Raw genomic sequence first — 24912 nt, forward strand, 5'->3', positions numbered from 1 at the left:
CATGGGAGATGATAGTTCCAGTGTATTAATAATAATTGCTTATTTGCCGTGATTTGCAGGTTAGGGTATGTATTTCTCACGTGATTTCTTGGAAGGTTATTAGAAATCTAGTCTTTTGAAAGTGAGATTGTAGTTCATAGAGAAAATTTACCTTTCTGTGTAAATGTGAAAACCCAAGGCTAGGAAGTGAACAGATTTGTTCCACTGTGAATTTTTGCTCAGGCTTGCCCTACTGGATCAGCCAGTTAGTATAGTTAAATAGGGTTTTGGTTTTTCTTGGCCAAACACCCCTTGAGGTTATTTTTAAAAAAAAAAAAAAAAAAAAAAAAAGGGACCAGATTCCTGCCCTCAAGGCATTTGTAGTCTAATTAAGTGAAGTTGGGAGAAATCCTGGTCCAGGGAAGTTTACTTTAGAGAGGTGAAACTTGAGACTGGGTCTTGATATATAAAGCCTAGAGCTGGAGTTTGGAAGTTGTTGTTGAGAAGGATTTGGTGGAACGGGGGCAGGATGGCGTGAGCCAAGGCACCAAGACCTTTGTGTGCTTGGCAGGTGAGGGGCATAGGGGCAGCTAGGATGGATGGCTAGTGTGGGGACAGACGGCAGGGGGTGGCTGCCATTGCAGTGGGAAGAATATGGCACGTGGGAAGCCCTACCCATGCCAGGTGGTGTCTGAGCCTCGGTTTCTTCATCTCTGAGATGCTGATACCTACCTCCCAGTTGCTGAGGCATAGCTGAATAAAAGTGTATGTTGAGGACTTTGTAATTATAGAGTGCCGTACAAATGTGAGTAGTTAGCACACCTGAGTAGGGAGCAATCTCCTTTGCTAAGGCAGAGCCTAGGATGCATGAGCAGTATCTACCTGCCAGGTGTTCAGGAAGCAAAAGAAGAGCCCCCGCGCCCTTGGTGCCAGTAGCACTCTAGCACAGGGAAGATGGGCAGTTGACCAAAGTGCCGAACATCGTCATTTCAGGTACTGATGAGGGCTGTGAAGATCCTTACATAGGGAGAATCTGTAGACAGTGCCTTAGGGAGAGCTCTAGGTAGAATGAGTAAGGAGGGCCTCTCTGAGGAGGTGACTTGTGAGTTGAGCCCTGAGGGATGTGAAGGGTGCATCCCACAAAGATCTGAGGCAGGAATGGTCTCAGCCGAAGGAAGTGACTGCAGAGACCCTGAAATGGAAAACAGCTTGGTGTGTTCAAATGCCAGAAGCCAGGCCAGTGTGGCAGGTGTGCACACCCGAGGTGAGTGAGGCTAGAGCGGCAGGTAAAGGGCAGTTCACGTAGGGCCTTGTGCAGCATGGTGGGAGGTTGCATTTCATGCCAGTGGCCATGGGAACCCAGTGAGGGCTGTAAGCAGAGGGGTGATATGATGTGACTTAAGATGTAGAAAGAGCAGTGGTTGCTCTGCGGAGATGGGCTGGGGCGGGACAAGAGCGGAAGCAGGTGGACCGGTCAGAAGGATATTACAATTGTCCAGATGTGACCAGGTGGTGGCTTGGAGCATCCTTACAGCAAAGGAGCCACCGAGAAGTGGGTCAGAGTGAAATGTGGAGGCAGAGCCAAGAGGATGTACTGATGCCTTGGATGTGGAAGGTGAGGGAAAGTGAGGAATCAAGGATGACTCCTAGGTTTCTAGCCTGAACAGACACGTGGGTGGATAGTGTACATTTACCGAGAGAGGGAAGGCTTGTGGGGAGCGTGGCTGGGGGAATGCTGAGTTCTGTGTTGAACACATTAGATGTGAGATGCTAAGTGCCGACGTCTAGTAGACAGCTGGGTGTCGGAATGTGGAGCTTAGCGGAGAGGTCTGGGCTGAAAAGATGTTCTGAGAGTCACCTGTTAAATAAAGGTGTTTACAGCCCCAGGACAAGAGTATAGCCAGAGACAAGGAAAGCCTCTGAGATCGATTGGAAGGGGAAGCGCCAGCGAGGGGGAGGATAAATCTGGCAAGTATTGATGGGCTGGTATCATGGGCCTTGCTGCCTTTTCCTCCAGCTGCCCAGTCTAGTTCCTAATTGGACGGGACTAGAAGATCAACATGAAACTAGACTTGGGAAGTCACAGAGACTCTTGGGTCCCTCCTCTTAAATAAGGGACGTGAGCCCACAGTTCAAAGCTCTCTGCATGGTGCCCTCCTAGAATTATCATGTCAAGTTCTAACAGTGAAGAGGAGCCCCTGGTGCTTAATCTTACTGCTAAGATTGTGGAGGAGTTTGATATTCTGGGGATTCCTCTCAAACAGTGAATGAAATACGTCTTTAGAATTTGATTCAGAAAGAGGTGGAGTGTAGTCAGTTTCCTTGTCCAGTTTCCCTCAATCTTCTAGCTCTTCTTTCCAGGTGGTTAATTGTTTTGACTATTAAGGTCTTAAATGCAGGCTGCGTAACTGACCACAGGACCTGGGTGGGTCCTCTTTGAACCTTTATTCTTGTCTCCCTAAAATCAGGGGCTCAGATGAGATCAAGCTGGGCTCCATGAGTTCCTCCAGGAAACCAGGGCCTGGTGGGGGTCGGTGGGGATTCTCAGCTACGGTCCACATGGCAACCAACACCTGAGGAGGCAGAGGGCTGGGATTCACTCATGGAGGTGATGCTGGAGTTGAGTGGAGGTCTGGGGAAGAGTTGGGGTTGGGGCAGACGTTCTGCGGGGAATGGACAGCATCTGCACAGTGTGGAAGCGTGAACGAAGAGCCTGGTGGAAAGGGTGAATTCAGGTGGTCGGTCCGGTTGGAATCTCGGTGGGGTGGGGAGGGGAAGTGATGGTGGTAACAAGGTAGCAGTGCCATAGGACCAGAGCCACATGGTGACCCCACATACAGGAACAGGGCAGTTCTCCTGTATTTTCTCATCTGTAAGTAGCCCTGTGGAAAATCCAAGTGGGTTGAGTAAAAGACATTCAAAAACATTAGGGTTTATGGGTTCTGCCTGTTTAAAACCAGAAACAAAGTTCAAGCTTCATTTGACAATGACGTTTGAAAGCTTTTTTTCAAAGCTTTCTCCCAAAACCCATCCTATGGGCTCATTTTGTTGTGTGTTGTTGCAGCTGGGTCATGGGTAAAAGCACTGATGTTAAAGCTACCTTTGAAACCTCCCAGCCCCTTCTGTGGTTCCCAGATGCAGTGTGGGCCACGGAGGCAAACTGCTGTCTGTGTAAGGTGTTGCTAAGGCCAGTTTCCTTTGTGTCTCTTGGGAAGGCATTAGTTGGTAGGAATCCTGGAAGTAGGAACCACTGACTGCTCCAACAGGTCCAGCTGAGGCGGGGAGGCAGCCCGGTCACAACGTGGGCAGAGCGCTTCCTGCAGCAGGGAGCTTGGGAGATATTTGCTGAAGGAACGAAGGAGTGAACAGGGGGATGATTTAAAGGTTGTGCTCTCAGACTGGCTGCCAGCATTTCACCATCATTTACTCAGATTTGTTGGCATAACTGTTCTGAAACAGTGCTACATTATGCATTATAATCTAGCTTTTACATACAGTTTAAAAATCACCGTACAAAACAGAATACCGACATATTTTGAAGACCAACTGGAGCCCTGAAAGGAAAGTCTGACTTGTTGGAAATAGGCCAAGGGATGGGGGGGCCAGCAGGCAGTGCTGTCCCCCATTTTCCTGTACAGGGCCACTTGTAGAAATAGTGGAAGGTTTCTCAGTTTAGTTTAAATCTGCTGTGTTGAACTCATTAAAAGTGAACTTCACTTTTTAGCTGTGTAAATTACTATGATGAATTTGGTTCATTTGAAATACCTGTTGGGGGCTTCCCTGGTGGCGCAGTGGTTGAGAGTCCGCCTGCCGATGCAGGGGACACGGGTTCATGCCCCGGTCCGGGAAGATCCCACATGCCGTGGAGCGGCTGCGCCCGTGAGCCATGGCCGCTGAGCCTGCGCGTCTGGAGCCTGTTGCTCCCCAACGGGAGAGGCCACAACAGTGAGAGGCCCGCGTACCACAAAAAAAAAACCCAAAAAAACCCCAGCAAGATGTGTGCCTTCATGGAACTACATTCTAGATGCCTCATAGCCCTGACCTATGCAGAGGGCCGGCGAGGGCAGAGAGTTCATGTCCAGACACTCAGCCAGGCACCCGGGCACTGCTACGTGGTTGTGAATAGCAGTGACTTTCCCTGAAAAAGACCAGTCTGTTTCCTATCTTGACTACTTATAGGAAAACTAGAGTTTTATTCAACATATCTATACTTAGTTTTTGGGTTGTTTGGAAACGATTCTTCAGGACTAACAGCACACATTAAATACAATGATATTTGCTAATGCACAGCTCACTGCTGCTGGATATCAGTGTTTTTTTAATAAATTTACTTTTTGGCTGCATTGGGTCTTCGTTGCTGCGCACAGGGTTTCTCCAGTTGCGGTGAGCTGGGGCTACTCTTCGTTTTGGTGCACAGGCTTCTCATTGCGGTGGCTTCTTTTGTTGCAGAGCACGGGCTCTAGGCACACGGGTTTCAGTAGTTGTGGCTCACAGGCTCTAGGGCACAGGCTCAGTAGTTGTGGCACGTGGGCTCAGTTGCTCCGCGGCATGTGGGATCTTCCTGGACCAGGGCTCAAACCCGTGTCCCCTGCACTGGCAGGTGGATTCTTACCCACTGCGCCACCAAGGAAGCCCCTGGATATCAGTTCTTGAGTGCAGAGTTCCCTCGTATATTTTTAGATCTTCAAATAACCAGTCATTAAAATAAGAATAGTCTTTTTAAGTTTGATAACTTTAATAATGTATGTACTTTGGAAAGTCTAACATGGGAGTTAGTCTGATGATTGAGCGATTTTCTGGTTCCAGAGGAGAGAGAAGCAGGCCCTTCCTCTGAAGCCATTTGACTCAGAGGCAGAGTTGCGGGGTTTAGGTTAAAACACAAGCAAGCTGTAATGTCTGTTCTCTACACCAGGTAAAGAAGGAAGGGGGAGGAAAGGACAAAACTCCTTAGCAATCCTTAGCAAAAACCTGGCAGGTTACCAGGTTTGCTCATGGTGGCTGGGGGTGGTAGGTGGGGTGTGGACATTCCCCGTTGACCGCTGGTCCTTGGAAAGCAGGCACCTCCCCCTCCAGCCAGAGGAGGGACAGTGCTTCTGCCGGTGGATACCTAGAGTGTCAGTCTGGCTGCAGTGGAGAGGGGCTCTCAGAGGGCCATTGGAGCTTCGATGACCAGACAAGCTGCCCTCAGCGAGCCTGGTCATGTGGAAATTGACTGCAGGGCCTCCCGGGCCGAAGTAACTCCCCGGTACCTGGGAAACTGTGCCATATCCAAGCACACAGTTGGACTGTCAAGGATAGCATTATTAAATTCAAGTTGTTGCCTCAGTCAGGTTACATTGCTAGCTTTATACCTGAGGCTGGAATGACTGTATAGTTTATCTACCAAACTGGGACATTTTTGAGAATGAAAGGGGGCCTGGGACAATAGGTGTGAATCGGGAGTGTCCTGGGGAAACCTGGGCCTATGGTCAGCCCAGCGAAGTGTTGGAAGCTTTAACCACTTTGTGGACAGTCTGACCAAAAACGACTCAGTGCAACGTGGCCTTTGTGTGGAAGGGCCTAGACCTTCCAGAGGAGAAGGTGTGACCCAGGGGCCTTTCTTAAGATTCCTGTTCACAGCACAGAGAGCTTTCCAACTTGGAGGCTTTAGAGCTGTTTTCCATACACCTTTAAATATAAGGCAAGATCTATTTTTTATCCCCAAATTATCCCGCCTTATATTTGAGCCCTTATAAAGTCATTTTCCTCGGAGAGCTGCCCTCGTGATTACTTTACTTGAGCAACAAAGTTTTGTTCGCTATAAACCCATTGGCCTAAAGGGACCTCAATCAGTTATAACTGTGGGTGCGGATAGAGGTTAAATTTGTTTTAAAATATTTTAAATAAAATGATTTCAAAAAGGCAAAGGGCTTCCCTGGTGGCGCAGTGGTTGGGAGTCCGCCTGCCGATGCGGGGGACACGGGTTCGTGCCCCGGTCCGGGAAGATCCCACATTCCGCGGAGCGGCTGGGCCCGTGAGCCATGGCCGCTGGGCCTGCGCGTCCGGAGCCTGTGCTCCACAACAGGAGAGGCCACAGCAGTGAGAGGCCCGCGTAATGCAAAAAAAAAAAAAAAAAAAAAGGAAGCAAAGAAATTTAGCTCACATTTAGTAATAATTCCTCAGGATTTGACACGATAATTGCAAGTCTTAGGTGTGGTTATAAACTTTAAAATGTCCTAGAAATGCCCTGGAAAACTGGGTTAGACATTGCTTTTCAGAAAGTAATGTCAAAGCAGCATATGGAGTTTGAATACAATTGCTTTGTAAAATAAGCATAAAACTATTAGATAAATTTTTAATAAGATGTTATTCAAAATGTTTACATAAATAATCAAATGTCCGTGGACTCTTTCATCTACATTCATAATGGCTTACATGTACAAATTGGCCAAAAACCCCTTTTTTGGATTTTTTTTTCCTCATTCACGGAGCTTTATGAGGAATCCCTGGTATATGAGGGGTGATTGTAATGGTAGAGATGTTGTGGTAACAGCTGGGAAAAGGACATTCACCTTCAAACTGCAAGGAATCCAGGCTGGGGTGAAAATCTGATTCCTTCAAGAAATGATTGGATTTTGACTTACAGGTTCCAGATGGCTGACTAGATATACAGGTTTCCCTGCAGGCTCCTCAGGGTTCTCTGATGGCTGAGAGATTATTACTAAAAGGCAGAAAGCAGATGGGATCTGGCTTATGGCCTTAACAAGGGAGGGAGCCACACTCAGGAGTATATCATGCAGGGACTGGGAAAAAGGGGGCAGGTGGTCTGCCTCGTGCCCACCCTGAGAATCGTCAGGTGAGGCAGGCTCTGGGAATCAGGCGTGGATCTGGAAGTAAAGGCCTATATGCTGGACCACAGATGCCAGATGACACCTTCATTCCCCATCTCTCTGTACAGAGTATAGGATGCAGGAATTTAACTCTGGCAAAAACAAAAAAACCATAGTACTTTCTTTTTTGGGGGAAAGGGGTGGGGATGTTGACAGGTGCATGTTTTACAAAGCTTAAATGATTACAGCTCAAGAATGGATTCTTGTAGAGGTAAGCAAGGCAGTTATAGTATTTAAAAAACAGCTAGGGAAAGCTAGGGCTTCTAGTGTGAATGCTGGCAGCCCAAGAATTAAGCCTTCCTCCTCTAGCATTTGAAGACTGGTTTTCAGTCTTGACAGCAGCTCCCTACTCACTCAGCCTAAAGTGACTCCTCTGTCAGCAGGCCCCACCCAGGACTCCCTTTCAGAATTCCTGATCGGGGTGAGACCAAGCCAAAAATGGACCTTTTTAGGCAACAGCAAAACAAGAGAACCAAGGATTATCAGGCGTATGATGAGAGCGAGCAGCATGAAAGGGAATGGCTGAAGTAAACCAGAAGAAAAATTGGAAGAAACAGAAAATCCAGGAACAGAAGGAGAACAAAGGAAAAACAAAAGCAAAATAACTTCTAGGTAAAATGCTTAGAATATGAGAATATGTTAATCCACAAAATAAGAATAGGGTGCATTGTTATATGAAAGGTGCAATCCAAACAAAGAGCTTTTGGAGATTACAAATATAATTGCTGAAACTTAATTTTCTAGTATTTCTAATGAAATTTAAGTCAAGTCTCAGAACCAGAGAGAGGGAAGGAAAAAGTGAGAAGATTAATCCAGGAGGTCCCACACTTGACTAGCTAACAGAGATTCCAGAAAGAACAGAAAATGGAATGAGTAAAATGACCGATGCACCGTAAGAGTTTCCTGGAAGTTGGTGTCCTAAGTCTCTAGATTGAAAGAGGCCACGCAGTGCACAGTGAGCGAGAAAAGGCTCACGCACAGGTACTGTCGTGCTGTTCAGAATGCCTGGGTTAACGTGCAGAGCCTAAAAGTCGCCTTTAAAGAAACGAAAATAGGACTTAACGTCAGAATTTTCATTGGCAGCACTGGACACTAGAATAAATTAGAGCAGTTCTGAAGAAAGTGTTTTCCAACCTAGATGCTACACCCAAACTATCAGTCAGGAGTGAGAGCAGAATGACATTTTTGTATATGCAGGGACTCAGTTTACCTATCATGTACTGTTCTTTAGGATGACATTTAAGAAAACCAAGTAAGAGGAAAACATGAGATCCTAGGTCAAAGGAGACCAATCCAGGAGGGGGCAGTAAAGGGAAGTGCTAGGATGACCACGTACAGCAGACCCAGATGACCCTGACTCTGTACAGCAGACCTAGAAGAACAGTCAGTCTGTGTGGTACTAGGAGGTCCAAGGGCTCTGAGGAGGACATCTGAGCAAAGAAGAGATCCTGATTTCATACTAAGTACAATTGGGAGCTTAGAAACAATTGGGGCTGGAATGAAAGCAAACAACGTAAGGGAGAAAAAATGGTAAATGAGAAACGCCAAGAAAAGCTGAAGTCATGGTCCAAACGTGACGGACACCAAACAACTGATAGAATGGAAGGAAAGCAAGTCTGTTTGACCTTGACGCTAAGAACAGCATCCTTGGAGGGCAAGAGCTTCTGATGCTGGTCCCAGGTAGAGGATAATTTCAATGCTGTTTGGTTCAGCACTGAATAATGTTTACCTGGTTGTATAAAAGAACAGGTGACCAAACTGTGGTTACAAGACAAATTGTAAATGGTAATAGCTCTGGTAATAGTGTAAAAGGACAGCCAATGGATGGTAGGCCTTGGAGGCACCAAGAGGAAAGTTGGGGAGACAGAGTGCTGATAGCATCATCTCCCCAGCTGGGGAATGGAGAGATTTTGTCAGAAATTGATGAAGAGAAAATAGAAATTTAAATATATTACTTAAAACGTAAAGCGTAGCAAATAGAAGAACTAAAGTAAGATAGTTATTAAACATAGGAGGGAAAGTAGCAAGTAGTTTAAGCTCTCCCCTTTTCATATTGTGGTGTCAACAGTTAATTGCCTAACGCTGGAAAGTCAAGAAATAAATGTATTAGCATAATATGAATATCTAGCGTTCTAGAGAAGTAAATCCAGAATTTAAAAGGAGTTCTGCCCAGAGAGTGGGACTTGGGATGAGTGTAGAATCTATTGCTTTCCACTGTAAGTTGTTTTTGATTTCTTGCCATCCGTATTTATTACTGTTAAAGACTGAGCTCAAAGATGGGTTAAACGTAGAGGTGACACAGTTGAATTATTAATGCCATCTTCTAATTAAGGTTTAATTTGGACAAACTAAGAAGGCTGTGTTTTAAATTAAGCAATAATAGTGTCCTTGTTCTAATGAAGCAATATTTCACATTACCTGGGACAAAGTTGCATAGCTAGAGGCAGAATCTTTAATCTTTGAGGAAATGAATAATTGCCAAAAACAATGAAGCAAAGCTGCTATTGTCCTTAGAGTTTTAAAAGTACCCCAGTGTTTAGGACTTTCGGTTGACGTAGTTATGCAAAAGTATACTGGCTCTGCTTGGGGGAGAACTTGACTATAGGAAAAAGGAGTGTGGCTTGCTTGCAGTTTGAAATAACCTTGTGGTTAATAGCATGATAAGGGTCCTGCATCTTTGTGCCAAGAATTTTGATCTAGACTCCAAAGACCTGAATTTATATCATGTCCTCAGTCACTGCCACACTTGTGCAATTTGCCTTTTACATTGTATTTTACTATTTCAAATTTCATTTCTCATCTTTAAAGATGATGTGGTTTTACACATTTTGAGTTTTGTATTTTAAAGGTAAGTTTCCAATATGTTGGAATCCCAAGGCAGTGTTTATGTCAGTACAGCTTGAAACAGTGGAGGTGATTGTCCAATGGCCCTGTGGAAAGCAATTTGGGAAGTAATTTTTCCTGTTCCTTTTGGTGTCTAAAACAATCTTAGTTCGAATCCAGATTCTTGCCCTTCCTTGATTACAGTTTTTCTTTTGACCTGATATATGGGAATAGGTTTCTAAGACCCTGTTCTGTTCATTTCCACCACTTTCCTTCAAAAGCCATAACTTCATGTTCCTTGGTCCCTGTCACTCTGAATGTGAGGTGTGACTGTAGTTCTGAATTCCTCCAGTGGTACTGGGTGGGTGGGTCAGTAGAAAGCAGCTGCTGCTTCTGCTTCTTAAAAGAAAATGAACAGCCTGGCAGCTGCTTCCCTGGGCCCTAGGAGTTGCTCTGGGCATCCATCCCTGCGGTGCCCAGAGTTCCTGGTGCTCACATTAAACCCAGCCTCAAAGGGAAAAAAGTGGGATTTGAGCAGAAACTGGATGTTGGTGTGGCCTGAATCTTCCCCCCAGATGCAGACTGTCCTGCCTAGAGCTGCACTCGCTGTGCTATCCCAGGAGCTGGCTGGGTTCTGAATGGCTTAGGCCAGTGCCCAGGTCCTAAAGGACTTAATGAGGATGTAGATGGGTTGCACCGGGGATGGTGGCATTGACTGCTTACAGCTCTATTTTCAATTCTTTATCCTTGCCAGACATAGCCTCAGCTAATGGGCTGCGACCTCCTGTGATTAAGGCTGGTTCTAAGCAGAAATCAGAGTTTGCTTATTTCCTGAACAAGAGAGGGTGACTTTCCCTTGAGGATTAAGACACCTGCCAGTTGTTGACTTCGGTTGGGGGAACCGTGTTCCTCCATCAAGGTGCTTCCTCACCTTTTCTATGACTGATTTTGTCTGACTTACAGCTCTACCTGCCTTCCCCATCACTGTCTTCCTGTAAGTGTGGTCCCAGGGAATGGGGTGCGGCTAGAGCAGGGGCACCCCCCACTGATGGGTGTCTGCTCTTCCCCCTCTGGCTGCCTGTGGCCTGAGGCCCCAGAGCACCCCGCCTCCTCCGTCTGAGCTGGGACAGATTCCGAAGCGGGGCTCATTGTGCCAACTGTCCAGGGACCTGGGAGGAAGGATAGTGCTGGGAACACGAGGCAGTGTGACAGCTAACATTATTCTCCAGAGGTACATTGCTCTTATTTTGTCAAGTTCCCTTTTCCTATGTGTTGTCCCCTCCCCCCCCCCAATCTTCCAGCTGCTTCCATCCTTCTCTGTGGTCAGCTTTCAGACGCAGTAGCCACCCCCAAAGAATGCGGGGGAACTTCTTTAAGAGCTTGGCATTCGTAGCATCCGGGAAATTTGGTCGCTACAGCCCTATAACTAGCCAGCCGACTGGAGTGAAGGGGTTCCTGCGTGGTAGAGGCCCGCCCTTTGAGGGCCTGGGAGGCAGTGGAATCTGCAGGTACCGAAGAGGGAGAAGCCCTCCCACGCAGCCAGGGGAAAGGAGGCTGGAGGGAGCGGCTTGCTCTGAAGGACTGTCCATGTAAATGGAACGATCTCCGCAGCTCTTTCAACAGCAGGAAACCCGGAAGCACCTGTCCCCTGCTGGGGACAAACGGCCAGCGGAAGCCAGGGGCTCTGAGGCGCTGCGCAGGTGCGCATCTGTGGCCTTTTGCACCGGAACGCGGAGCTCCGCAGATCAGGCTGCCCATCCCCAATCCCGTCTTGTTGCATCGCCGATTCCTACTCTTCCATTTCCTCCGGCCCCTTCCCTCTCAGCCTGTGCACATGCCGTGCCCCTCACTGGGCCACCTCCAGCTCCTGTCATCTCTAGGTGACACACGCTCCTGGGCAGGTTTAGTGCCCTCTGGATGGGCGCGGCACTCTGCCCCGCCCTCCCATTGCTTCTACCTCCCTGTGGTTTAAAGACCCGATTATGGATCTGGCTCTCACAGGGCCAGGGTTTGGCAAGGAGGGGGGCAATTCTTACTCATCCTAGGAGGCTCTTGAATGTTTGTGGAATGAATAAGTGAACAAATGAGCGAGGACGGTCAACGGGAAATAACAAGACCTAGTACCTGCCTATGGTAGCTTGCCAGGCTCCTTGGGCGGCGATGAGGAGAGGAAGTGGACAGAGAAGGTACACTAATAACCTTGGAACTCCTGGCCTGCTCTGCTCTTTATAGCCTTGCCTGTTGGAGTCGTTACCTTTACAGGAAATCTCCTCGTGACCTTCACCCCACCCAGCTGCAATAATGCTTCGCCTCCGCCTTCCCTCGCCCTTTCTGAATTAGTCTTAGTAAATGGAACAGTTCTTGTTTCAGTGTTTCATTTGTGTAGGTTTTGCCCTTTCATTTAAATTGTAAACACCTTAAAATCCTGGGTTTTATTTTCCTAGGAACTAGCAGTTTAGAGGAATGGAGAAAACATTGCTCCAAGGTAGTTTTTTTTTCCTGGCTCCCAACTAACTGTGAGGTCTCAGGGACAGGGTACTTACCTCCTCCCCAAAGCCTCTGTTTCCTCGTCTGTGAAGTTAGAGGGCTGGATGCATTTTATGGCACTTCCAGTGCCCACATCCTGTGATTTTGTGCTTCTGACCCCAGCACTTTGCTTATCCCTCGAAGTACTTAGACAGGGTTCCATCTCCACACCTGCTGGATAATTGAGCTTGTTCAGTCACAGTGTAGCCTAGTTCACCTCTCAGCTCTTTGTCAGAGCTTCTGGGATCAAGACATTAGCGGAATAGGTGTGGGACAGCCCTTGGCCTTGCCTCTGCACAGAAGTTCCAGGCACCAAGGACCCCACCTTGGTCCTGCAGTTCCGTACTTTGGTGTGTCTTGTTTCATCCCTTAAATGTTGGACGGATTGGAGGTGGAGGCTGATGGTGCTTCCACCCAAGGGTCTGGGAGGAAGGATGGTGCTAGGGATACATGTTCCCACACAAGCCAGCCATCGCTCTGTAAGACCCGCCTCACTGGCTCTCCCTGGGCAGAGTCTGGCTCCCGTCTCTGTTTTCTGAGTGCGTTTTCCTTCCATTGTACCCACTGCATTGCGTTGGTTTAAAAAAAAAAAAAAGTTAAATCCTTTATTGGGATCACAGCAAAGACAAAAGTGGTAAGGACTGTTGTGTGTGTGGGGTTGTTTGTTTGTTTGTTCTTTTGTTTTTGGCATCTGAGATTTGTGAGTTTCTTGAAGGCCAGGAGTGGCTTTTCTGTTTTGGGAGTTGGTTGTTGGTTCCCATTCGTGTTCCCAGCCCTTTTCCCCAACTCCAGCCTGGTTTCCCTTTCAGCTCTGTTTCTCTGTCCAGTCAGGTGTCTGTTCTTTCTCTTTGTTTCTTCTCCTGTCAGTCAGCCAGACCCCAAAGATTGTAAAACTGATGGTGAGTAAAGGACATTAAGTAAAAAGAACACAACAGAAAGGTAGTGGGTCTCTAAAGATCCCTCTGGCTGGGAAACAGATTTTAAGGATTGTGGGTTTGGCTTAGGAGCCCCTCTTACTGGAGATGGCAAGAACCCGAGGTGGGAGGGGAGAGGGAATATTAGGATGCCTAGTACATAAGTGGTATTCCTGAATCCTTGGTGGGGATTAATTGGACGATAGAGGAGGAGCTTGTGGAGATGACCAAAATGCCAGGAAGTAAGAATTGATGCAGAAAGAGGCTGCAAAAGAGTAATTCAGTTGAGTTGTATCTTGGGCAAAGGTTTGGTTCCAAATCTGTGTTGTTAAAAGGTAAACTGAGGCATATTAAAAACTCGACGAGTTTGAGCAGAAATCAGTGCGAACCTGGCAGCGTCAAGTGGAAGTGGTTAGCGGTGCTCCACCGACAGGAGCAGGGAAAGACACAGAGAAAGTAAGGAAGCAAAGCAAGGAAATGGTTTGATGGGATGGACACAGTTTGTGATTGGTTGCCCTTAGGGTTTGGTTTTGCAACAGTGAGGCGTTTACAGGCTGAGATTTTGGTTCGCTCCCGTAGGCTGCCGCAGCGTTAGAGCCACCTCAGTCTGATGGCCTCCCGGTTTAATTAATAACAGTGTAAAAACTGGAAATCTGGGGGACATTCAAAATTACCTTTGAAAACCACCCCCAGGAAGGCACAGTGTTGGAAATTGACGTATCGTCGCTTGTTGAGTTTAATGTGACCATTTTTATTCTCCAGTGTGGGAGTGTTAGTTGTGTCTGGGTTCCTTATAATGTCCTTGGCTTAGGTGCAGGGGGCAAGCTCTATGCAAAGCGTGGCTTCTGAAACACCAGAATCGTGCTCCGCAGAGAGCTGCTGATTCGATGAGAGACGCGCGTATCCTTCACCTTGTTTCAACAACCCTTCTTCTTGTGCTTGACTTGCATCGTTTTGTGTGTGTGTGTGTGCGCGTGTGTGTGTGTGTCACAGGGCTCTGCTTTTGTTCTCCCTCACCACCTAAACTGGCAGAGAATTAGGGGACTCCTTGATAAAGAATAACCCCAATATCTCGTGGTTCTGACTGATTGAAACGTTACATGCGTATTCAACTCAAATCTGCAAATTCTCTGCTTCGTCAACAGGTTGCTCGTGGGGGCCCCACGGGCAGTGGCCCTTCCGCTGCAGAAGGCCAACAGAACAGGAGGCTTGTACAGCTGCGACATCACCTCCCGGGGGCCGTGCCCACGGGTTGAATTTGATAACGACGGTGAGTTCTTCTGCACTCGCTCAGGGTTCCCTTGACCAACTTGCCTTGTATCCCACTTGCCCTTTCCAGGAGGAAGGAAGGGGGGGGGACAAGCATTTATTCTTGGAGAGAGGGCCTCTGTTGATTGCATCAGCCTCGTCTGTTTCTTGCTTGCCCTGAGCACATTTACGTTTTAAGTCACCGGGGCTGCAGCGTAGTTCCTGCCCGCCCCCCGACCCAACTCTGCTTTCTAAACTGATATGGTGTATCGATGTCGCCACCTAGTGATGTGTTGAGCTTCTATGGGAGAGAAACTGTATTCACAGCCGCGAAGAAAATTGAATGTATTTCAATTGAATGTGTATCAGCGGCCAAAAGTTCTCATTTGCTGTTAAAAATATTTGGGAGAAAGACTCTTTAAACATCAGATCTCTCTAAAATGAAAGCTGGCCAACATGGATAAATTTTGCCCTACTATCTCAGTTAGAGGCTTGTTTTGCACAGACTCTGTGTGGTAGGCAGAGCAATTAGGGTCCTGAGAAGCTGCAACCAAACCTAGTTTGACATTCTTGGTCTAAGCAGATTTGAAGATTCATGTTTATGTTCTTCTCTTGCTTTTTCATCTTTTTAGCAACAGTATTTGTTTTTGGGTTTTTTTTTTACTGATTAGAAAATAATACATGTTAATTGTGGGAAACTTGTAAATGACTTTGAACTGTAAGGGAAAAACCCAGACCCACTGATAATGTAGGCATAATTGCTCTTTACTTAACATTTTGGCATTTTTTCCTTCTGTCTACCTAAAGTTGTTAGGTTTCATAGTTTTTTTTTTTTTCTTTTTTCGGTATGTGGGCCTCTCACTGTTGTGGCCTCTCCCACGGCAGAGCACAGGCTCCGGACACGCAGGCCCAGAGGCCATGGCTCATGGGCCCAGCCGCTCCGGGGCATGTGGGATCCTCCCGGACCAGGGCACAAACCCGCGTCCCCTGAATCGGCAGGCGGACTCCCAACCGCTGCGCCACCAGGGAAGCCCCAGGTTTCATAGTTTTGTAACGATTCAAGATTGGAAATCATGCCTGCCTTCTCATTGGGGAAGGCAAAAATTTGGATGTAGGGTCAAACAGTAGGCTCAGATTGATACTGAAATGAGCACATGGTGAGATTTATGGTTTCCCTCTCTCCCTCCTTTTTGGAGGAAGGAGGTAAAAATAAATATATCACTTTCCTTTTCTGCATTGATAGGAAGATATAAAGTGAGTCTGAGGCCTTGTCTTCCCATCTGCAGTAAAGAAGAGTTCATGCTATTATGTAACAAATTTGGGAGTATGTAGAGAAGTACCCACTTTTTTGTTAGTTTGGATGGTAGTTTCTGTACTCGGGACCCTGGATGTCAGAGAAAGTGAAGGGCTACCAGGTAAAGGTATGTATTTTATATAAAGAATTTGATGAATCATTCATAGCAATAATCACTCACCTGTTTTCTTAAGATGAGAAGTAATTTTTCTGGATTGAGTAACTAAACTTACTAAGTGTTTAGACTTGGAGTCAAGGCAATTGAGAAGCTGTTCCTTACATTTTTGTTCATTTATTGGTTCATTTCCTGTTGCAATTGCTTTGAAGTCCTAACTGTGTGTGTGTAAGCTGTGCTGCTTTCTCCACAGCTGACCCTTCATCGGAAAGCAAGGAAGATCAGTGGATGGGGGTCACCGTCCAGAGCCAAGGTCCAGGGGGCAAAGTTGTGGTAAGTGTAGAGAAGTGTGTCCATTCCACAATGTCTGAGTGCCTGTTGTGTGCCACTGCTGGGCTTACAGTATTGAACAAAACAGGTAGAGCTTCTGCCTGCATAGAGTATACATTCTAGAAAACTGACTGCTTTAAAGCAGGAATTGATGTCAAGAAGAAATGAAAGCATTATTTTTCCTGTGATTTCTGATCTATTTTGAAACAGCTCTACAATCTGCTTTTCTTTAGAACTTTCAGATTCAAAGAACTTATTTAAAAACCTTTACCAATGTCCCTAAAACTCTCGGTGGTCTTAAAAGAAGAAGCAAAGCAAAACTAGACATGCTTCACTTTGTTATACAGCAGAAACTAACACAACACTGCAAAGCAATTATACTCCAAGAAAGATGTTAAAAACAAACAAACAAAACTAGTCATGCTTTTTGTCTCAGGAACTATGTAGCTATTATAGCTGAGTTATAAAAAAAATATATGGGAATGGTCATGGAAAGTAAGGATCAGATAATTTAAAACTTTTATTATATATTCTGAGCTGCTTCAAATAGAAGTGGTAACGAAGAAAAAAGGGTTTGTTAGATGGATTGTGCGAGGTGGCCTTGGAGGTGCCAGGCTGGATTATGATGATGTTTCTGTCTCTTTCAAAATCTGGTTGCTGTAACAAATTTATGTAGAATTTTGCGAAAAGTGAGAATTTTACCAAACACTGAATTTTTATATCTAAGGGGATGCATTATGGGAAATTGACTTGGACATTGTAAAGTGTTTTCAGCCTGTTATATGGAGGGTGGCCATGAATACCCTGTAAAATTAGAGATTATTTCATCTCTCCCAGCAGTGTAATTGTCTCTGCCTTTTAAAATAAACTTAATCTCAGAGTTTAGAGGATAAGTTAGTTAGTATTGATTATAAGGAAATAGTATAGGTAAAAGGAAAATGTCTTTGTTTTAGCAGTGTTAGCCTGATCCCTGTGAAAATATGTCCTTGATTTCTCTCCTCTGGAATATGAGTACTTATTTTCACAAACATACTGATGTGAAGGTTTATATAGCCACTAAAACCCAATTAAACTGAGAAGATGAAATAGGGTGTTTCCCACGGTTTATGTGACAAGTAAATTTATAAATAAATTTGCCTGTGGATTACAGATTGGCATTCAGGATTGGGATTGGAGCATTATTCTCAGGCTGAGGGCAAGACAGAAGCCCTGTGCTAGATAATGGTCTCCTTGCAACTGTGGGGAGGAAGATTTGCTGGTTTTCAGATCCAATCTCAGGAGGAGGCCACATTTAACATCTCACTTAGAATTAACCTCTTGATTATTGACAACTTCATCAATTTGTAATGAAAAACGTAAGGTTTGCCAATGTGTATGGGCTACTTTATTCCATCTGTTTGCAGACATGTGCTCATCGATATGAAAAAAGGCAGCATGTTAATACAAAACAGGAATCCCGAGACATTTTTGGAAGGTGTTACGTCCTAAGTCAGAATCTCAGGATTGAAGATGATATGGATGGAGGAGACTGGAGTTTTTGTGATGGCCGATTAAGAGGTCATGAAAAATTTGGTTCTTGCCAACAAGGTGTAGCAGCTACTTTTACTAAAGACTTTCATTACATTGCGTTTGGAGCCCCAGGCACTTACAACTGGAAAGGTATGACATGTGTATTTATAGAAAGAGATTAGAATTGTTACATAATTGCTATTATATGCACCATGATTTAGTACATTTTAAATGAAAACAAAATGTGTTATAAGGTACTTTTATGTTGTAGAAGTAGGGTAGGATAGCAAAATATCTAAATTCTGATTTTTAAGAACAAATAATGTTCAAAATGTATGTTTCAAGAGATTTTTTTCCCTCTGCCAGCAGTTTACATTAATATAAGTAATTAACTTTCTTCTGTAAGAATATAATTAACATTAGTTTTTGCTGTTTTGTATTTGCCTGTTTCATGAAGCTGAAAGTTTTAATTTTAAGGTAGGGATCTGAAAACTGAAAATAATTGAGTGGTGTCATGTACAAATAACATTGTATTAATACAGCCTTTTTTTTTGCGGTATGTGGGCCTCTCACTGTTGTGGCCCCTCCCGCCGCGGAGCACAGGCTCCGGACGTGCAGGCTCAACGGCCACGGCTCACGGGCCCAGCCGCTCCGAGGCATGTGGGATCTTCCCCGACCGGGGCACCTGCATCTGCAGGTGGACTGCCAACCACTGCGCCACCAGGGAAGCCCTAGACATTTTTTCATTATGTATTATCTTAAAAGGCTGTGTTTTGCTAATAACGCAGTATAGTTAGAAGCATAGATGTCAAATTAGGGAATTTTGAGATGATTTTGGATAACTTCTGGAAAGATTGTTTAATGGTATTGTTTAAATAATTTCGTGATATAGGTAAAAGGAGACACCGGGAGGGAGGGAGGGGGAAGAATGGCCTGCATTTTTTGCCTGGATGAACATGGTCAGTGCTCCTGTAGTAAAAGTTCAACTTCTCTGAAGAAATTCAGCAGGTGTAGAAAAACCACTGTGTTATAAAGGACAATTAACCTTACTGTAATCCATAGTGAAGAGAAATGCATCTGATTTGGAAATAAGACTTTTTTTTGAGAAATTTCTCAAAATAAATCCTGTGTTATGACATTCTCACTAGTCAGGAAAAACTTGGGAAATTTTTCCCTTTTTCCATTCAGAAATTTCCTATTAGAAATGAGCCTTGAGAACACCTTGCTCGATAGCAACCTTTGGGAGGAATTTCCTTTGGCCTCCCCGGCCCCAACCAAAACTTCCACGTAACAGCATTTGGCAGGTTATCTTGACCTAATCGAAATAACACATGAATTTAGAAATTGTTTTATTTTAGCAAGAATAGAGGCCATACATAGTAAAACAAAACAATAAAAACACCCATCAATTATGTATGGTTTAATTTATGGGAAACATGTTTTATCTGCTTTATAAATTCTGACTTAAAATGTTACCATTTATAGTGGACGATGTGAGATCTCTTTTCAATTATTAGCTGTGAAAATTTTTTAAAGCTTTTAAATCTTTGCTTAAAGTGATTGGAAGAAAAGATCAAACTACTAATCTTACTTTCACAGTATAGTAAAAAGATAAATCGATTTAGGATTATAGAAAATGTAAAATGTATCAGGTTCATATAATTGAAAAGTTTTTTGTAGGTTTAGTTAACTAAGTAAACAGTCCATTTTCCATCTAGTGTCATGGCATTATAAAGATAATTCATGAAAATGCATGGGCATTTTTTTAATTACTAGAACAAATTTGTTTGATGTAAAAATCTACACGAACATGATTTTTTAACTTTAATAACCTCAAAAGTCATCTTTCTTCTCCTTTTCTTCCTCCAGACTTTTCTTTCTGTGCTTAATGATAACATGAGGAATGTTTATTAGGAAGCATCTATTTTATTTTGTTTCATCTTCATTTTTTTTTTTAACCATTTCATTCTTTTAGGGATTGTTCGCGTAGAGCAAAAGAATAACACTTTTTTTGACATGAACATCTTTGAAGATGGGCCTTATGAAGTTGGTGGAGAGACTGACCGTGATGAAAGTCTAGTTCCTGTTCCTGCTAACAGTTATTTAGGTAGGAACGAGAGTAGACGGCATGCCTGCCTCTTCAGATGCCTCTGTGTGACACCGCTGTCACAGGACCCTGGACTGCTAGGCTGAGAAGAGGCCAGGTTGGAGCCAGGGGACTGTGGTTGCATTTACTGGAATTTAAGCCTTGGTGATTCCAAGGCAACCTGACTGATGCTTGGGATCCTTCCCGTCTCACCTGAGCTTGCTCAAAGCAGGAGGAAACCTACTACTCTCTCCTAAAATCTTCTGTCCTCCTGTGTGGAGGTCTGTTTCCTGAGCTAGTGTTGGCCTCTGTAACCTGAGGCAGGCTGTTCATGCATGGATGTTAGCAGGAGGCTGAAATGCCTTCCCTCTCCCTTCAGTGCCTCTTTTTGGAGAGAGACTCTTTAAGAGCTGCATTTATGAAGTTACTCTTAAGTGGCAGGTCAAGACCTCCAGGTCCGTCCTCTGTGATTGCTGTTCTCCACGGGTTGGCCTTGCTCCTGGATTGGGGCCCTCTTGTCACAAAGCCCCTGGAGGGTGGCACGGGGGCTTTACAGCTGAGCCTAAGAAGGACTGCTAAGGCAGCTCTTGAGGACACCCGGATTGTGTCTAAGTGCCAATTCCTTAACTCCTAAGGCTTGTTTGCATTACTAATGGGTGTCCTAAATTATTCATGTGCATTATGGTAATTACACAAAGGCTTTTAAAAGCTGTAATTCTTGGTGTGAGTTGACATAAAGAATAATTACTGTGCAATTCTTGGAAAAAATGTAAAAAATCTCCTAAACCTAAATAGTAACCTATTCTTTTTCAAAAACAGAGATGTACCCATATGCTAGAGATATTACTAGAACAATGGAAGGTTAAAAAAAGAGAAAAAATAGGTGTAGATCTAAAAATAATTCTAAACAAGGTATTAGTAAATGTATTCTTCAAAAAATTTTGTAATTATATAGATATGTATGAACAATACTGTTAATTAAGAAAAAAAAAATCTTCAGAAACGTCCCCACCCCCAAATTAAAAACTTGGTGTGAAGGCACAGAAGGGAGAAAAGTTATACTTATCACTTGTTAAGCACCTGCCATGTGCTATAAATCACACACTATACTTACTACTTTATAGGTCTTATTTGATATTCCCAACAATATAAAATAAGTATTATTGTCCCTCTGTTGCTGACGGGGAAAAAAAAACTTGTGCCTTAGGGACATTACTTTCCTAGTCCAAGGTCACACAATTAATAATCCCTTAGCCAAGGGAAGAAATTCTTATGAAAATGACTGGGGCAGGGTGGGAAGCAGCTGGGAGTGTGAATGTTGTTAGTGGCTTTGCAGGACAGGAAGGGAACACAAGGCCGAGTGGTTTGCAGTCTCAATTATTAAATAGGCTTTTTCAGGGTAAAATCCTTTCCAAGGTAAATATTATCAACAAACCAATATATATATATATATATATATATTTTGCGGTATGCGAGCCTCTCACTATTGTGGCCTCTCCTGTTGCGGAGCAACAGGCTCTGGATGCGCAGGCTCAGCGGCCATGGCTCACGGGCACAGCCACTCCGTGGCATGTGGGATCTTCCCAGACCGGGGCACGAACCCGTGTCCCCTGCATCAGCAGGCGGACTCTCAACCCCTGCGCCACCAGGGAAGCCCAACAAACCAATATTTTATTGGAATAAATTTTAACAGACAACCTCTCTTCAAATGGGTTATTTAGGAATTAGTTTATGGTATTTCAAGTTAATGGCTTTGGTCAAGAAACCAACACTTTGGTCTGTAGATAGATGCCCATGGATTTTATAAACTTAGTTTCTGTTGGAACATTTGAAAATATTAAACATTTTTTATTGAACGCATTTGCCACTTTTGGAATGGATTTCCTCAAAAGTGGTTGCCTGGGGGGGAAAAGTGTCAAGTTTGTACTGTTAGATTTTGGTTTTCCATGCTGTCTGTGCATCTGTCATTTCAAAAAAATCAGTAGGTTTTAGGAATAAAATGATCTGCATGAGGTTTGGAAGCTGGCAAAGAGGGTGGCTTGCCAGATGCAGTGGTGGCCTCATCATCCAGCGAGCACGGCAGTAGCTGGCGTGCCTCTTACCGAGTATAATTGCTTTTTCTTCAATCTCTTCCATCCCGTGCATGTGTACAGGCCTGCTGTTTTTGACCAGCATTTCCTATACAGATCCCGATCAGTTTGTTTATAAAACACAGCCTCCCAGGGAGCAGCCCGACACATCCCCTGATGTGATGATGAATAGCTACCTAGGTTTGTGACCTCTGAGATGACAAATAAATTGTCTTGGTCATGGTCATTTAAGAATTTTTTTTTTTTTATCCATACAGAGCATAAATCTTTTTATTTTCTATTTCATTTCAAGTGAAGCACACATAAAAAGCATGCCGTGGTTGAGGCGCTGCAGGCAGATGGCTTCCAGAGCTGGATTCAATTGTATCGCCCTCTTCTAAACTTGTAGCTCATCCTATTTTTTGACTCACTTCACGTTTTGAGAACTGCAACAGTAGTGGTGAAGCTTTTTGTAAATAAAACCCAATAAAAAGGGTGAGCTTATAGTATTCTGCATCTGCCTCGCCTTTACATAGGAAGATTGGCTTAATTTGAATGATTTTGATATGGGCGTTTGTGTTTGCTTGCCCTTTAACCTCAATATTGGTAATCTGACATCCTACCTGATGCTTTACCTGATGATGTTCTACCGTTTTTCTGCCCTCTGAACAAGTATGTAATTGGTACAGATGACAACTTGCTCACCTCTATTGTTTATACCAGGTTCTCAAACACTCTAGCTCATCAGTCATGGTTTTGTTTGCATGTTTGTGTCTGAGAACTGAGTTGACCCCAAATAGTGAAACGCTGTCTGTGGTATATTAATGTTGTTAGCATTCTTATTCTTGCCTGACGACCAAGGATATTGAATACAGAAGTTACTAACTACTACATTATAGCAAAACCCTATAACATGCACTCAATTACACTATGTCAGGTTGTATCCCAGTATATAGTATGTAACTTTCCCATGATAATTTAGTATCTAGCTTGATCTCCTTTTGCAGCAGTTTCAGTATTAAAATGGGGTTCAAACTGATTCTTAAGATGCATGAATGCTTCATGATTCAAGTTACACAGATGCCAAATAGCATAGGTGCTTTTCTTTAAAAGTCTTAATACATTCCCATAGAAAGCAATGCAGTAGCCTACTTACTTTGTACTTGTGTCACATTCCTTGGCTCTGTGACTCTTATCGTAGATGTGATAGCTGGTGGGGAGGGTCAGAGGAGAGTGGTGGGAGTAACCAGTGTTAATATACCTCCTGAAAAACAGAGTTGATATGTACTGTTTTGTTTTTCTAGGGTTTTCTTTGGACTCAGGGAAGGGTATTGTTTCCAAAGATGAGATCACTTTTGTATCTGGTGCTCCTAGAGCCAATCACAGTGGAGCTGTGGTTTTGCTTAAAAGAGACCTGAAGTCTGCACACCTTCTCCCTGAGCACATATTTGATGGGGAAGGGCTGGCTTCTTCATTTGGCTATGATGTGGCAGTGGTGGACCTTAACAAAGATGGGTAAGAACCTCTTAGGTTATTTTATATTTGCAAAGAATTCATTGCTGCTCTGGCTTCTGTAGGTCTTGAGAAGAAATATCCTTTCAGGTTAGTTGATGGAAAAAATATTTCTGCTGCCAGGTTTTTACCATTCCATCACTCTTCCTCACTTATATTTTGGCAGTAGGCATCCATTACCCTCCCCAGCGGGTAGGATTACATTTTCAGTTTTCAGTTTTACTATGTGCTGGGATCATGGGTCCGTGAGAATTAAACTTTAACTCAAAAAACAAAACAAAAAAAAGACACCTACAAGGTTCTATTTTGTGGTTTCTTGAGGGGCTGTTGGAGCATCCAGAATGTCCTGTTGAAAGTAGGGATTGGTGACAAAGTCGATACAAAGGTCTCTGTGGCTGGTGGTGCCAGTTTGGGTCTCGTAGAGAGATGAAGGTGGAGGGGAGTGGAATCTTTACTGGGAGTCTGCGCACTATAGATGTAACTTGGGAACTGGCTTCAAGTTCTTACCCTTGATATTTTTCTTTGGGTGTTTATTAGAGGCTACCTTGGTTTTTAAAAAATACTTTAATTGATGATATATAAATTCCAGATTTGAGGTCCTTTTATCATATCTCTTTGTGTCCTTAATACCTGGGCATGTGGGATTCTCCCTAAGCTCGCTGGTATTTTAGCCAATGGTTCACAGTTCTTCCCCTCATTATGTTTTCAGGTGGCAAGATATAGTTATTGGAGCCCCACAGTATTTTGATAGAAGTGGAGAAGTTGGAGGTGCAGCGTATGTCTACATTAACCAGCAAGGCAGATGGAATAATGTCAAGCCAATTCGTCTTAATGGAACCAAAGATTCTATGTTTGGCATTGCAGTCAAAAATATTGGTGATATTAATCAAGATGGCTACCCAGGTAGACAATAGATTGTGAATTGGTCATGATTTATAGATTATTTGGTTGTCTAAAATAGTGAGCGCTCATGGCATCTTATTTTAAAACTTTGTATTGGAATGCTTTTAAAATTTAATGTTTGTTAAAATGTGGCGTTGTCAACAGATATTGCAGTTGGAGCACCCTACGACGGTAAGGGGAAGGTTTTTATCTATCACGGATCTGCGAACGGAATAAATACCAAACCAACACAGGTAACCAGATAACCTGGATTTCTACAACAAAGGTCTCAACAGTTTGCTTTCTAATGGAATGTTTAGGTTTATGTGAATTTTCACACTAATCGTGTTTTATTTGCAAGTCTACAATAGTATGAATTTTGTTTTTATAATAAATGTATTATTAGAAGATAGCTTGTAAATAGATATAAATGCAATGACCTGGTTGTTTTAAATTGTAAAATTTCTTTGGTGAATTAGGAATCAAAGTAAGCCAAAGGAAGACTATTCTACCCTGACAGCATAAATAGATGGAAATGTGATATGTTCCTTTTAGTCGCATACTAAATAGAGATGAAACTGGACGAACATAAGAGATGATTGTAATTGCATAGAATTCAGATACCAAAAACTAAAAATTGCTTTCAAGAAAAACAAGGCATTTGGAGGGCAGGTAGAGAGGTTTGGTTTGAAATACACTGATCGACTTAATATAGTAGACAAGCTCATCAAAAATTGTCTCTTTTGTCTTTTGAGG

General features: G+C 43.9%; 1 protein-coding gene across 1 annotated transcript in view; it reads left to right on the forward strand.

The window, feature by feature from the left end:
- ITGA6 (integrin subunit alpha 6) overlaps positions 1 to 24912 on the forward strand; it is a 74873-nt gene that overhangs the window by 21101 nt on the left and 28860 nt on the right. Inside the window, exons 2-8 of the mRNA XM_007458840.1 lie at positions 14257 to 14381; positions 16022 to 16101; positions 17502 to 17757; positions 19583 to 19714; positions 23067 to 23277; positions 23984 to 24177; positions 24322 to 24410. Of these exons, the coding sequence (XP_007458902.1) occupies positions 14257 to 14381; positions 16022 to 16101; positions 17502 to 17757; positions 19583 to 19714; positions 23067 to 23277; positions 23984 to 24177; positions 24322 to 24410 (1087 nt within the window). The remainder of the gene's footprint in view (positions 1 to 14256; positions 14382 to 16021; positions 16102 to 17501; positions 17758 to 19582; positions 19715 to 23066; positions 23278 to 23983; positions 24178 to 24321; positions 24411 to 24912) is intronic.

Source organism: Lipotes vexillifer, unplaced genomic scaffold (genome assembly GCF_000442215.2).
Source record: "Lipotes vexillifer unplaced genomic scaffold, Lipotes_vexillifer_v1.1 scaffold1306, whole genome shotgun sequence".
In the NCBI taxonomy this organism is placed as follows: domain Eukaryota; kingdom Metazoa; phylum Chordata; class Mammalia; order Artiodactyla; family Lipotidae; genus Lipotes; species Lipotes vexillifer.